General features: G+C 32.9%; 1 protein-coding gene across 1 annotated transcript; it reads left to right on the top strand.

Annotated features, from left to right (window-relative positions):
• Positions 1 to 1,440: 1,440 nt before the first annotated feature.
• LOC134255442 (uncharacterized) lies at positions 1,441 to 15,660 on the top strand. The gene is made up of 7 exons (XM_062737975.1): positions 1,441 to 1,473; positions 1,623 to 1,692; positions 3,606 to 4,259; positions 5,251 to 5,456; positions 9,182 to 9,361; positions 12,102 to 12,219; positions 12,697 to 15,660. Exons 1-7 carry the CDS (start codon positions 1,441 to 1,443, stop codon positions 12,909 to 12,911), a joined length of 1,476 nt encoding a protein of 491 aa, XP_062593959.1. The 3' UTR covers positions 12,912 to 15,660.
• The last annotated feature ends 1,206 nt before the right edge of the window (positions 15,661 to 16,866 follow it).

Genomic DNA, 16,866 nt, shown 5'->3' with positions numbered 1-16,866 from the left:
ATTGTCATTTTACAAACAGCGTGACAGTTTGCTTGATGTAGCGTGCTTAAATTTTGTGTGCTGGTTACCATTTTACTCATCGATTGGATCAATGAAATCAATACTAATTTACATATGAAACATAGGAATACAACAATACCCCCAATAATACTGGCCAATCACATTGAATGATTGCATGTTTCCCAGTACGGCATTTGTAGTCAGGAGCAACACGTGGTCAGTCAAAGCCTGTTTTCTGTCCTCAAAAAAGCATGTATTATATTTGTTGTGATTTGATGGGTTTTCAAATACGTAAACATGTATAAGAAAATTTAAAGAATGGAATTAGTAAAGCTACTCTGCTACTGTTGTACTGTGTAGCTATCAATATCATTATATAGGAAGTAAAACTTGCTTTGTCCATTCACATGTAATTGTTGTTTATTCCATGTGATTAGTCAGTATTGTCATTGGAATTGCTGGGTTCTGTGTTTCATATGCAAAGTAATATCGATTCCATTGAAATCAAACATCCATTCGATGAATAAAATGATAATCAGCATATGAAAATTTAGCACGCCCAATCAAGCAAACCATCACGCTGTTAGTAAAGCGATGATAGAATTTAGATTTACTTTATTTATGAAATTATAATGTAATTTATAAATTATTTTTAGGTAACATATCACCCTGAGGTAAGGTTGGGTTACAATGGTTAATTTATTTTTTTAAATGATAATAAGGAGAAATCTATAGACTGAAAATCTTGGGATACAGATAATATGCAAAGCTATATGATCAATCATATCCACAAGAATTGAAGAAAGATATGATCAGATTGGTTTGAACTTGACCTTTGGGTTGGTTAGTACTTATGGCAATCAAAGTGTTACAAAGAAATTCAAATCCAGAGGAAGAATCTGTAAAAATCCTCTGTTTTAGAAAAACCTATGATCATTGTACATGTTTTTCATGATTATATCGAGAATCTATAGGCAAGATTCAAATTCGTTCAAATCATGTCAACACCCCTCCCCTCCTCCTTGATTCTCTGGCTCTCTCCATCTCTCTCTCTCTCTTTGAGTAGGGTGGCTTCACATTGTGCTGAATAGGTAATCAAATTTTATATAAGAAAACATTTTAAAGGTACTTGAACACAGATTTGAAGTTAATATTTTCTCTTTAATTGTCAATCAAACCCGCCAAAAAATTTAAAGTTTTAATTACTTTTAAATGAAATAAAATTTTAAATTAATTTTGCGTGAAATGCTATTAAAATATATAATTCGTGATATTATACAGAAAATATTACATGTAACTTCAAATCTGTGTCCTTGTACCTTTAAAAGTCTTTAAGAATCTTTTTCCCAGGATCGGCAAAGATATGTTAAATCATATTTATATGGAAGCATCCTCACTTCTCAGATAGTAATAGATTCATCATTCAAGTTTGTTCAAATCATGACTTCAGGAGGTAGAACAGGGCTACAAAAGGTAAAAATAGAAGTTTTATATGGGAGTCAATAGCAACAAGAACTTGATGATGAAGAACAAGAAGGCCCTAGTTATATGTTAGGTGAGAGACTGAGAATTAATTATAGCCATATGTTGTATTATAACTCTGCCTATTGCATTTGTTTCAGAACATCATGAATTTGACTGAATATGCCATCACCAATAGCAACCAGTGCAGGTATCATCATGTCCATGTAAGTGAGTTGGTTTTAGCAGTTGAGTAGGTTTCATAGCTGGTGACCAAATGCTTAGAATACAGTAATCTAGTTGTCATGTGTATCATGGAACAGCATAATTCACTTTTGCACCAATTTTAATTATACACAATATATATTATATGTAATGTTTATATGCATGATGTAGTCACAAGACAAATATGAGTGTAAAATAATTCATTTACATGTGTAACAAGTATATGGCTTCAGCTCTTATATAATATTCATTGATTAAGTCAGTGCCATGATAACTGATAAGCTTATTAGGCTGTGACTTAAATATCGAGGCTGTAAAAATGTAAACTTATACATTGTTGAATGTCTGGGTTTCTCAGAAAAAAAAAATTTAGGGACATGTCATGGCAACATTATCATGTTAGTGATTTTTAATACATTTATGTATTTAGGGTTAGAAATTGGACTAATTTAAAGTAAAAGTGAATGTACATGTCGTACGTATTTCACTAATCTACAGGCAAGCCTACTGTGATGTTTCAACATGTTCAAAGCAATTAATTTAATGTACTAGAATTGAGAAAAATGTTATGAATATAATATTTTATGATCTTACGTTCTACAGGACATAAAATTCTGCAGATTACTGAAGTTTGAAGGACATACAAGCTTCTTGTTAGACATTCTGAATTAAAGAAATTAATTTATATGTAAAATACACAGTTCTGGTATTACATTTTTCCAACCATGCATGAAGCACAAATCTTTAACAAATACTAACATTCAAAATAAGTCTTTCTTTTTAAAATTTTTTTTGTGCTTTCACTATGTTTATTCTATAAATACTTTCAGGCATTGGTGGAAATTAACATCAATATATATGGTAAAAATTTTAAAATTTGCACACAAATTGCAGGGTTTGACATTCACATCAATGAGTCTGTTAATCTCAGACTAATACAGACATTTTTGGTAAAGTTACTTGTTTAAAATGTTTAACATGTTTAAAATGTTTTGTCTAATCTAGCCATTTTTGTTGAAACCAGTGTTATATGGGTTAGACAGGTTTTACTGTACATTTTTATTTAGACTAAGAAAACTGTATTAGTCTGAACAAACCAATAAAAGTTCCAGGCAAACACTGTGATTAAATTTCTGAGGTTTAATTTTCACAATTTTAACAGGAAAACCAGAATGTATTTTTGTTTTGCTTTCTAGCTTTTTGGGGAATAATTAGGCAATTCTGAGTCAGTTCAGTATTTAACTGTACATGTATGCATCATTTTTTCTCTAACTTAAAGACATACTATGTCTTGTGTCATTGTAACAGTAAAGAAGCACTACTAGTATGGCAAGACTAATATCCTTAAAACTTAGTGTCAAACCCTGATTTGCTAAAAATGCTTGCTAATTATTTTAGGAGTATAAGCTAGATTGAATTTTTTTAAAATTCTCTCAATAGTTTACATTGCTGAATTGCTTGTTATAACACTTTCTGTAGAGTGATGATGATTATGTAATGGCTTATTTTAGCAGTTCCATTAGCATAGAAACTTGGGTTCATATGTGGTGATTTTGGCCATTCCAATAGTTTTCTATTCAAAGTGTACAATTTTTTTCCTTTCTGCACATGGATTTTGGCACCATGATCCTCTTTTAAACATTCATGTACTGTAGACCTACTTTTATCCGCGGGGTCATAATTCCGCGGAATCTCAATTTCTGTTTAATCTGCAGGTAGAAAATTACGCAGATTTTCTTGACTGTCACTATATGCCTTACATTTATATTAAGTACGCTTGGATAAATTTCCGCGGATTATCTGTGACCGCATACATAGTGTAAATTAATACCACGCGGAAAAAAAGTACTTCTACAGTATATCCATCAAGGTATAATTGTATCTCAATGAGCTGTTACTGCATATAGTCATATTTTAAGAAATATTTATATCTCATTTCAGAGCATTATTTGGAGGTGTAATATACAAGAATATTGGCCCAGCTGACAAATCAGAAGCTGATCTTAAAAATCCCAGTAGCCCAAGTAAAACTAGTCTGGAAGACATGAATGACTACATAAAATTCATGGTTCAGAAAGAGCTGCAAAAAGTCCAGAAGGAAAACCCACAGACAAGTGAGGTGCAGCACTATAAACAGGGAGAAGTACAAACAGTTATAACACCTGAAATGTTGAACAACATTATAAATAGTGGTGTGCAGAGGGCAATGGAAAAGTACAGCAAACAGATGCAAGAGATGGAAGATAAATTAATTAAAAACTTAGATACCAAATTAGATAATCTACGTAAACTGGAGGAAAAGATAATGGAAAGATTAGAGGACAAATCAGAAGACAAAAGTGGGGATAGATTTTTGACTGGTCCTGAAAGTGATATTGATGAAAAACTGAACAGAATTGAAAAACTGTTACAAAAAGAAAAATCGGAGCGCTTCAACTTTTCTCATTATGTGGAAGTTGCGAGTACCATTATTTCATCTGTAACTGTGACCCTAGTTAATGTTACAAATAATACCTTAGTATTTCTTTCCAATACTTCAAATTGGTCAACTTTAAAAAAACCTATTTTTTATGGTAAGTAATTGTAGTTAATTTGTTTCCATAAGTGCACCTTTGCCAGTTTGGACTTTATTATTGAGCAAGTACAAAGTTTTTGAGTATTTCCAAAAATGCACCTTTGAACTTAACTATTGGGTCAATACCATATTTTTGAGTACCTCTTTTTCAAATGAATGGAGCTGAGGCTTAAGAAAGCCAATCCCCCAATCACTTTAAAGAAATTGAGGTGCAAGAAAATAACTCACTTTAAATCAACTATGATATTAAATGAAAGTTTTCTTTTAGAAATGTTTAATTCATGGCATGAATGCCTTTATTGATTTTGTCAATCTCAGAATTCTTCGTTTTCTTTGTGTAATGTTTATAGCCTTATATTATTAATTTTATTAATCAGATGTAAAACATGTAAAATATACATTGACATTAATTATAATATTTAGGTACTAGCACTGCAGAGAAAGTGTTGTGAAGTTTTCAAAATACCCAGTGAGGAAACTGCGAGAAGTGGTTGGCTTCCGATATGATGTGCACAATTCAATACTCACAATTTTCTAATCAAATTACAATATTTAACATTTTGCCAAGTTCTAACAAGTTTTTCACTAATAGTGGTATTCCAAATAGCTTTGGGATACTCATACTAATGGAGCTGGATTTACAAATCAAATGAATTAACTTATTAAGCCAACAAGGTTGCCGCTTATGAAGGCAATCATCTTAGTATGTGATATGCATCACAATATTTTTAATTGGTCATAATTTTTTTGTAGTGAAATAAACAAAACATCTCTTTGCAAATAAGAATAATGTAGGATCAAATTTTTCCAAAGAAAGCAAGATAATTAAATAATAATATGTTGAACAATATCTTTCTTACTTTGACATGTGCAGCTCTTTTCTGCATATAAATAGATTCCTGTTGACATTATTGAAGATAAAATTTATTATTTTTTGTTGTTTTTTTTTCTTATCAAATGAAGATTAAAAATCATATTTTATTTCCTAGGCTATTTCAATGATATAACAGATCATTCCATTGTTGCATCCATGGTGGCTGTCATATTTTCGATTCTTTTGGATATTTGTTGTTGTTACTGTGTGTGTCGAGTCTGCTCGAGATGTTACAAGAAGACCAAACCAAACACAAATAATGACGGAGGAAAAAAACCAGCCCCAAAATCCCCATCCACTTCACTAGATTCCGATATAGAGGTTTGTTATGTAATGTAGAATCTTTGCTCTTGTTTTTTGATGTACATTAGCTTTTTAGTAGGGTTTTCATCTTTTTATGTGCCCAGGTCTATCGATCAGGGGTGTATATTGTTTTTGACCTGTCTGTTTGTCTTTTAGTCTGTTTTCCAAAATTATCCTTCTCCATAACTTTTGAACCATGAAAGATAGAAATATCATATTTGGTATGCATACTTCAATAATTTAGGTCTTTCAAATGTCACCAAGGTCAAAGACCTTGTGATCTTGACTGTGGCATATGCTAAAAATAGCTTTCTCGAACGTTCGCCATAGCTTTTGAACCATATGAGATTGAGACTTCATATTTGGTATGCATACTCCACTAATTAAGTTCTTTCAAATAACATCAATGAACTTTTGGCCTTGATTATGACCTACATGCTAAAAATAGCTTTTTCGAACTTTGTTGCCACCGGGCGCATAGTGTTTCACAAACACATCTCGTCATTATATGTCCTTCTAACTTGATGATCCTCTCGGTCTATCCATCCATTTCTTAGATTCTTGTGTCCAGTCCATACACTTAAATACTATGAGGCCTAGCTAGAATCTTCAGAATTAGACAGCTTGGGTAGTTGTGTTGCATAATAAAACTAGGACAAGGTGACTTTTAATTAGAACTCATCAAACTTAGTCAGTTTATAAAAGAAAATTAATCCCCTTAGTTTTCAAGACACTGTGACCTTTCAAGTTACATAATTGAAATTCAATCTAGATTTGCATATATAAAATACCTGGTCACTGTCTTGAAATATAAGTGATATATGAGCGAGGGTAAGAAAACGTGATAGAGGGTGAGGCTTGCCGAGCCCTCCATCACGGTTTCAACCTGAACCCAAATATCGCTTACATTTCAAGACAGTAACCATGTATTTTGTTAGGTCAAAGCAAGGGGTAGTTGCAAAATAAATAATGGATAGTTCTTTAGCAAAGCCTTATCGATTGTTTTCCATCATACAATGGATACATGTAGTCAAGAAATTCAATTTGTCCCATGGAAGTAATGAGCTTCTGTATTCTCACGTATAATTTAGGTTTTTAGGAATTATATTTTTTGTCCACAATTCTCAATGTCCCACTTTTAAGCAATTTCTAGAAAATTTGGTAGTTTTCTCAAGAAGGAAATGCTGTTATTATGTTCCCCAAACGGAGTTTGGGAACATATTGTTTTTACTCGGTTTCTTATTATGTTCCCCAAATGAAGTTGTGGAACATATTTTTTTTACTCTGTTTCTTATTATTATTATTATTTTTCTTCTTCTTCTTCTTCTTCTTCTTCTTCTTCCTGGAACTTTTTTGTCCGGGAATGATCTTGTAAACTGTTCGTCCGATGTAGGTAAAACCTTTTTAGGGTTAGTAGACATGTTATGTAGATTTGCGGAATCAAGGTCATTTTGCGCGCACGTGCTTGCAAGAGCGTGCACGTGCAACACGTGAAATGACCAATATAATAGATATAGCCACAACTGTTCTATTTTTAGATGAAATGCTTTGAAACTCATAATGAGAGGATATATTAGTAGTATAGACATGACGACATGGTGAAAATAGCAAGATCTCACGCGCATGCACGTGCACTTCGCTCTGATTGGCTGCAACTAAAGTCTCAATATCTTTCTTGTTTTTTGACGAAATCCTTTGAACTTTTGAAGATAGCCATGCATTAGGATATCCTACAGCATGAAATAAAGCAATTGTCATGAAAACACGTGCATGCACGTGCGCTGCAATCTGATTGGCTGAAACTTTAAACAGCTATAACTCCCTTGGTTTTCAACCAGACAGGATTGGATTTGGAACATTGATAGGTATAATGGACTTCTACAAGTAGGTATGGTCACCATGCACATGCATACACGTGCGTGTACATGGGCTGCAATCTGATTGGCTGAAACTTTAAACAGCTATAACTGCCTTAGTTTTCACCCAAACAGGGTGGAATTTAGAACATAGATAGATGTAATGGACTTCTACAAGAAGGTATGGTCACCATGCTCATGTATGCACGTGCGTGCACGTGAAATGAGTAAAATCAAACATACACTTGAATGAGCGTATTTTCTAAATAATTTTGGATTAAATACTTTAATATTCAGTGTATTAAAAATATAGATTGTGTGAACAAGATGATATGGTCATGACGCACATGCATTCACATGTGCACGCGTGCAATGCTAAAGTTTAAATGATTTTTGTACACTTCTTTGTAAATGTTGTTAAAATCTCAGATGCATAGAGTTTGTCTTATTTAATGAAGCTTACAGGGAATATGGCACCAAAAGGGAGTTGGAGAGCGTTTGGGGAACATCTGTAACGGTCCCGTTACAATTAGCACTAGTTATTATTATTATTATTCTTTTTTTTCTTCTTTGTTCTCCGGTACTTTTTTGTCCGCGAGTGTTCTCAGAAACTGTTCACCCAACTGAGCTAAAACCTTTTTAGGGTTAATAGGTGTGTAGTGTAGGTGTGCGGAACGAAGGTCATTTTGCGCGCATTCGCATGCACGTGCGTGCGCGTGAAGTGAGTGAAATGACAGATATACTGAATATGGCCATAACTTTTACATTTTTTGATGAAATGCTTTGAAACTCATTACATAAAGATATATTAACAGTGTTAATAATATGACACTGTCAAATTAGCACAAACTCACGCGCATGCACGTGCGCCTTGCTCTGATTGGCTGAAACAAAAATCTCAATTTCTCTTTTGTTTTTTGACGAAATGCTTTGAAATTTTAAACGTTGTCATGAATTAGGACATCCAACAATATAGAATGGAAAAAATTTCATGAAATCACGCGCATGCACGTGCGCTGCAATCTGATTGGCTGAAACTTTAAATGGCTATATCTCCTTTGTTTTTTGACGAAATGCTTTGGAATTTAAAACATAGACTTGCATTAGGATATCCTGCAATTTGATATACTAAAAATTTCAAGAAATCACGCGCATGCACGTGTGCTGCAACCTGATTGGCTGAAACTTTGAATGGCTATATCTCCTTTGTTTTTTGACGAAATGCTTTGAAATTTAAAACATATTCCATGCATTGGGATATCCTACAATATGATTTAGAAAAAAATCATGAAATGCGCATGCACGTGTGCTGCTATCTGATTGGCTGAAACTTGAAATGGCTATAATTCCCTTGGTTTTCAACCAAACAGGATGGGATTTAGAATATAGATAGATATAAGGGCCTCCTACAAGAAGGTATGGTCATCATGCACGTGCACGCACGTGCGTGCATTTGGAAAGAGTGAAATTAAAAATACACTTGAATGAGTGATTTTTAATACTTTTGGACTAAATGGTTTAAGATATAGTATATTTAGATATATAGAAAATTGTAGACAAGATGATATGATCATTGCGCACGTGCATTCACATGCTCACGCCTGCAATGTTAAAATTTGAATATAATTGGTATCCCTCTGCGAAAACGTTGTTAAAGGCAAAAATGCACAGATGTTGTCTTATTTAATAAGGCTTACATGGAATATGGCACAAAAGGGAGTTGGGGAGCGTTTGGGGAACATCTGTAACGGTTCCCGTTACAATTAGCACTAGTATATATGTGACATCTTCAATGATAATTGTATGAAACTGGGAAAACTTAATCTAATGAACATGATAAAGGAAAGAAGTTAATACTTTTATGTTTTTTTTTAATGTTTTTTTCAGAGATATCGACAAAAGTTAGAAAATTCTTTGTGCATAGTAAGTTTTTCAAATAATAATGTGGAATCATGCCACATGCCACTGATGAAATCATTAATGGATCGCCTGAAGGATGTTCACCTACAAACCAAGCGTGTTGTTATAACAGAACCAGACAACCTCAATACCATTCCTCCCTCTAAGGTATGTGTACAATGTACATTGAATCCAGTAAGGAAATTTATAACATGATTCAGTAAAATGAAGGAATTTACTTCCATCTGAATTTGTATGAAAATTATTTAGTTCAAAATGAGTTTCAGTTTATTTACGTTATTTGACAGTATTGATGTAAGAATGATGACAATTGTAAACTTATCAGGGTTTGTCTGCAATTGTTACATATTATAAGTTCATCTGAGCCCTGAGAGCTGAAGGCTCAAGTGAGCTTTTATGGTCAACATTTTCTGTTTGTCATTGTTGGTGTTGTTGTTTTTGTTGTAAACTTTCACTTTTTCATATTCTCTAGAACCATAAAGCTAATTTCAAACAAGATTGCCACAAAACATTCTTTGGACAAGGGGATGATCGATTAAAGTTTTGATCAATTACTAGGACTTCAGTGATAGATAATTAAGAAAACATTATTTATAAAGTCAAAATTAATGGTTTAAGTTTTTCCAGAACCACTGATCTAGAAAAGATAAAAATTAGGTTAAAGCATTAGATATTTTAGATTCCAATTGTTCATATCATGACTATTGAAGTGGGGGGGGGGGGGGAATGTTAATTTTAGGCAATCAAAGTTATAAGGAAAATACAGTTTAATGTTTAAAAATTTTCTTTTCATGATTAGCAAAGCTTATTAGGGATAAATATTTGGAATCATCCACAGGTAGGCTTAGTGTAGACTGAAATTGTTGAAATCTTGATCCACTGCGGAACCACGTGAGGCAGTCTTAAATTTCTTCTCAAGAACAGCAAGGCCAATTCTAGTCATATTGAAATTGAAGTATATAAAAAATGTTACATTAAGATCATGACCTGCAGGGAATTGTGGTTGCATTAGGCAATCAAAGTTTACACTGAATAAATAGGAAAAAATTATATCTTCAAAAATTTCCTTCTCAATAATGGCAGAGCCAATTGGTTAGTTGTATTTATGTGCAAGCATTCTCTGGTAGGTTTGATTCAAGTTTCTTCAGATCATGGTTCTTGGGAATAGGTTGAAGAATAGGCAGAGTTTTACAGGGGAGATTTATAACAAGGCAGAATTTAACAAGATTTTTTACAAGGAAGAATATAGAATGAAATGTTTTAAGAGTGGCAAGACATTCACATATTTATAAACAAAGCATACAAAGTTTGTGTGAAATGATTTTTTTTATTGAGTTGGCTCGCGTAGCGAGCTACTCCCTGTTGACATAGCCGTTTCAGAACTGTAAATTTTTTCACGCATTCATTAAGGTGATCCATATGCCAAATATGATAGTTCTAGCAAAAAATGCTTTTGTTTGAGTGATTGTATAAACTTAGGAGGTAAAATTTGTATAAAATTTCATACTGTTACATTATTTATATCTTCATGCTTTTAAAGAAATTTTTGATTAAATATCTGTATGATGTACAATTACTGTGTATGAATATATGTTCAAGCATGTTAGGCGGATCTAATCTTCCCATCTGAAGTTTATTTATAATTGACCTAGAATACTCCCTAACACAAACACCTGCTGCTCCCATTAGCTGCAGCTAGTGTGCTTGAGAAATCTATTTTTAGAATCCAGATTTGCTGTGAGAGTCATTAAACTAATTACTCCAAAACACTGAACACAGCAGCTAGTGTCCTTAAATTCATTATAGAATACAGTTTTGCAGAGCTGATTTTCACAATAATATGTATGGAAGCCCATTAGTGCCAGCCTGTATATATAAAGGAAAAGCAATATACACTTTATTTTTGAACCGAACATATAATATTCAATCTCTTAAGATGCAAAATAAACTGAATATAAGGTATGGTCTCTAGATGTATAAAAAAGCTAAATTAACTCAAGCGAGTCAACTCACAGGCCCTTCATGCCTTTGATTTTCTCTCTCTACTTTGGGTTAGGGATTTTATATACTACATGTTTAAAGAAGAAAGAACCTTCGTCAGAACAGCTAGGTCATGATATTGGTACTTAAGGATCCTAGTGTTGTGAGGATTGAATTAACTTTGATTAAATCATTGCTCCTTAAGGGCTAAATTTTGGTCCATAATATTGAGCAATTAAAAAGGGGTAAATAAACACATAATTAAAATAAAAACTTTAAGACTCTGAAGAGACAACAGGGTCAGCGACTGTGCGTGACTCAAGTGAGCCTTATGGCCCATGGGCCTCTTGTATCTGTGGCAGACGATTACATGGTTAAAGCTGTCTCAAAGCTGCACAAATTTTTACCTTAGCCAGAGTACTATCCTCTCAGATTCTGGTTATGATTGAATGAAAAAAGAATATTTTGTAACTCGTTAAAATATAGACCAATTCAAGTAAAGCATAATCGGATGACAACAAGTTATGTGATCAAACAGCCTCTTGTAGGAGATAGCTCGATGTGGACTCTGCACCGTAGTTTGAGATGATGAACAGTAACTTGCTGCTTATTGTTAAATCAAGCATGCATTTGAAATACATGTATACATGTACTGTAGACGTACTTTTTTCCACGGGGTCATAATTCCGCGGAATCTCAATTTCTGTTTAATCCGCAGGTAGAAAATTACGCGGATTTTCTAGACTGTCACTATAAGTCTTACATTTATATCAAGTACGCTTGGACAAATTTCCGCGGAAAATTTGTGACCGCGTACATAGCGTAAATTAATACCACGCGGAAAAAAGTACTTCTACAGTATTTGGAATGATGGATTGCATTTTACAACAGCATTGTCTTTTAACAGGTATTTTTAGTATTTGTTGACTTCAATGAAAAAAATGAAATATTGGAACCACACCTGCCAAAAAATACAAAACTTTGCATCAAAAGAGAAACAGTTAGAAGCCTAATGGATAGTTTTGGTAAGACAATCTAATTCATGCTTTTTATGAAATGTCAGATCTTTTGATTACTTAGTTCATTTGCATACTAGTCTTCTATCATCATGAACTTTTACGTACCCTGGTAGTTTTCTTTCATTATGAAAAGTAATATACCCGGTATGTTGAAATAATGTTTAAATTTCTGGAACATGCATGTCAGCTTCTTCGAAGTATTGATAGAGATGTTTATAAGTCCAAGAGGTGTCTGTTATATATTTGCTACTGGCATTATAGTTAATGCATTTGCCTGCAGAGAAACATAAGCGTCTAAAACTAATAAAAATGCCAAAGATTCTGACAATCAAGTTGAAATGTGTTCTCCCAACTCCAACACTGAACACTGTGCAGAATTCAGCATAATGAAAGAAAGCTTACATTAGAGGGGTGATATTTTTTTGTTCATATCTGCATGCCTTATCTGGTATAACTTTTCCAATGTCTTTATTTCTTTTCCAGCTTTAGTTATTCTTGTGTACTGCCTGGAGGTCTCTTCAAAAAAGCTGGATGTGGGTGTTCGATTTGCACACAAGCTTAACAAAACAGTGAGGTCTGTGAAGGAATTAGAAGAGTTGGACAATAAAGATCGTTTCTACAGTGTATACAAGGAATTTAATAGTTTTCAGCTAGGAAATCTAGAGCAGACTATAAGAAAATATTTAAAAACATTTTAGGTATTATTGATATAAACATGATAAATGTGAAATGTTCCATAATGAATCTCGACTCAGGTTAAAATTAAAAATGAAGGCAGCATTTACATAGAGAAGCATAATTTGACAGTAATGATTCTGAAAATATCGAGTGTACATGTATATGATTGCTTGGAGTCTATCGAGTGTTTGATATTTAAGTTATGTATGGATTCAAATTTTCAAAAAATGATAATGAAATGTGACATGTTAGCATTTATTTGAAAAACAGTATGTGAGATGTCATACAAGTAATGTTTATTTCCCTAGAGTATTACTTGGCTGTCTTCAGTATTCACTTCAGTAAGAAAGTTGTATTACTTATAGTGCGTACTTGTTTTATCAATCTTTTATTATCTATGCTTTCTTTTGATATCAGATATTTTAAAAAAAACAAAATGGAAAAATATCCAGCGACTTCGGGATCTTAAATGGCCTCTGGCGTATTCTTACGATTTTTTGTTTTAAAATGTTTTCAGCTCTGCTTTTGTGATACCCTCCACATTGGCGTCCCAAAATTCAGTTTTTGATGTAGGTTTCTTTTTGAGTATTTCTATGCCCTACTTGAATCAGAGATGCAACCAAGATGCTTCTAGTGTATATCATTGAACCAGTCAAGGTTTCAGCTGCTGCAGTTGCAGCTAAGGAATGACCATATTAATGTTTTTAGAGCAGGTTAAAGTTTTTTTTTAGCAGGCCTCATATAAGTAAGTATAAGCCTTATGTTGACCAGACTTGCATGGATAATACATCTAAGGATGCATGCTAGCAGACTTGCTTGTGATGCTGGATTTGACCTAAATTTCCAGATGATTGACCAGTTTTAAGTTTTGGAGCTGGTTCATTTCTAAGGGAATTATAAACCCTATGTTGATCAAGCTTGCATTGATGATATATCTAAGGTTGCACATTATTTGACTTGCTTTGAATGTTGGATTTGACCTATATTTTCCAGGTGAATGATTAGGCTAGTTTATGGTGCAGGTCAATTACCAAGAAAATGTAAGGCCTACATGTATCTGAACCAAACTTGCATGGAAGATGCATCAAGGGAAAAGCACTCTGAAACTTGTTCAAGATGCTGTATTTGAATGACGTTTTCTGAATGAGTGACTAGTATGAAGTTTTTGGATAAGTTCATTCCCAGGTTAGTCACTGCCAATCTGATTAAAATCAGAACCTTTGATCAGCTCACATTGATCTCTACATTCTGTGTACTGATTTTAATCAGATAGAGTAACTGCAAGCCTTATCAGATCAAAACTATATAATATTGTATCTTAGGATATACATTTCTAGATTAATAGTCCAATGTGGGAATTTGCCTTACTTAAAGACATCATTCATTGAAGTGAACTCTGTTGTCTCTGATTACCTATGTTTTTTTGTGTTTTTTTTGTACATCCATTGTAATTTCATGATTGCAGTTATTGCTCACTAATTTCTGCTTTTAAACATACATTTAGTTCCAGTTTCATAAATATATTTTTTGCCATATTAAAACCATTTAATTTTTACATAATATATTTTTCTTTAATGAGATTGTACTCAAACTATTCAATATTTTGCAATTTTATTCTGATATTTGTATATAATTTAAGAAGTTCAAACTTTGTTTTTTAGATAAGATTTTATACAAATAATACTGAGTTAAAGTAGTGTTAATTTAAAATTATAAGTCTTTCATTGGATATTTTTTATGAAACATTTAGAACTGTCATGTAAAATTTTACCTGACAGTGTTAGTGTACCCAATAGTGTTCAATTTCTTGAATCTCTATATTGCAACTTCTGTATAATATACCACAGAGGAAAACAAATTATGAAAAGTTGTTCAACAAAGCAAAACGTTACATGAACTTTTTCTTATTGAAGTTTGATCTGTAGTTTATTGTCTTTTTTTACTGCCTCAGAACCAAAAGGCAAATTTCAACCATGTCCTTGGTTGAGTTAGATCAATGTTGTTTAAATGGAGTGTCATGTGTAAATTATGTGTAAGTGAATATTTATAAAAGTACTCTGGTATCACCATGATCATTAAAACTTAAAAAAGATAACTCAGGTGCATATTGTGACATATGATGCCTTTTGAATTTTCATTTTTATTTTCAACTATTTTAGGTTTTTCTTAGACAGGTCCAGTACAAAGCCTATTTCTACCAAAGTAATTATAGCTATGTAGGTAAGTAGGCCTACCAAAAGTAGCATTTTTACCAACTTTTTGATTTACTTACATTTTGTAGCTAAGTGCAGGGACAGCACGATATGTTGAGCACCAAAGAGTTTCGTTATCCAGTAACACTTATGATGAATATGATAAAATTTTGGCCAAAATATGATTACTTTGTAAATTGTCAATTTTGCATAAACAACTATGCAAAATTGTTAAGTAACAAAGTAATCATTTTTTGTCAAACTTACCATAGTGTCTGCGTTTGGCTGCAAAATGTAAGTAAAGCAAAAAGTAGGCAAAAATAGCTTCTTTGGGTAGGTTTAAATACCTAGGTAAGTAGAAATAGTCTTTGGACTGGCCCTTTTAGATAGGTTTTAATTCAGCATATAATATATATACATGTATCGAGTTTAATGCATTACTATGGCTTTTATGTTTATAAAAGCACAGAAAAAGTCGCCTTATCGGAATGTTTATTATTCCATTTATTTAGATTTTACAATTGTGCTTATCATGTGTAAATTTTTAGTTCGTTTCATTAAATTAATGTAAATGAAATGATGTCCAGTCTGTTCAGTTTTCTATGGAACAATTGATGTGCAGATTAGACAAGTGTCCTAGTCTATAGGCACCTAAAGTTGATCTGCTTGTCTAATGTTTCGAGTCAGCAGTATATTTTCGCTCCCTTTTCCATTATCCTATAATTTGATCACAATTTGTCTATGGATAAAGGGTTTACAGCTTCCCCACATTTCTACCTGTTTCTACCTTTAAAATATGTGCTGAATGTCTAAAACATGAGATTGCTTTTCTGTACTTTACATGAGTAGGTTTCTTTAAATAACTTTGCAAACAAAAATAATCAATTAAATGCTTAATATTTAACGCATTTTGGTGATTTACATGTACCAGATATAGCTTTCTGCTTAAAAACATCACACAATTTATTGTATGTTATATCTAAAATAATGCTTTCTTTGAGATTACGAAACTTTCTTTGTAGTCTGGATATTTAGACTTGCAGACAGAATATCGTTGTAAAATTTACACATTTATCTGTTTAATTTCGCAACTTCATAACCCTAAAAGGGGGTCATAACATCCCACAATGTCTTAATAAAATTCTCCACAGAATTATCTATCTTCTCCTGTGTATTACATGATTCATGGACGTATATGACAGAAAAATATCCTGGTCTTCTCTTATTGGACTAATATCTTCAAGTTCAGAACCTTCTTTCCATTTGACTGATGTACACAAAATCCTAGATCCATTTGACTTTTGGATATTTTCAGTAATTATACTTTTATTATACCCCCGCTCCGAAGAAGAGGAGGAATACTGTTATACCCTTGTTTGTCTGTCCGTTCGTCCAGCTGTCTGTAACAAGCTTTTGTCGAAGTTTTCTCAGCAACTACTCATCGCAGATGCTTGAAATTTTGAAACTATCTTCTCTGAGGCATACCATATGATTGAATTCATTTTTGTTCAAATCTGATGTCAACTTCCTGTTCGTCCGTGCGTCTGTCCGTTTCAGGCATAACAAATTTTCGTCTTAGTTTTCTCAGCAACTACTCGTCGCAGATGCTTAAAATTGTATCACAATCTTTTCTGAGGTATTCCATGTTACAACGCACTTTGAAAAATTTTTTCTAAGTGCGTTAAAATCTGGGACCAAGCTAACGCACTTTGAAAAAAATATTTTTTTTTCAAAGTGCGTTAATATCGACCATATTAACGCACTTTGGAAAAAACGTAGATTG

Source organism: Saccostrea cucullata, unplaced genomic scaffold (assembly GCF_032062105.1).
Source record: "Saccostrea cucullata isolate Sc308-1 unplaced genomic scaffold, CSIRO_AGI_Scuc_v1 ctg950, whole genome shotgun sequence".
Lineage (NCBI taxonomy): Eukaryota > Metazoa > Mollusca > Bivalvia > Ostreida > Ostreidae > Saccostrea > Saccostrea cuccullata.
Note: the sequence above shows the minus strand (reverse complement) of the source record. Positions and strands in the feature narration are given on the sequence as shown.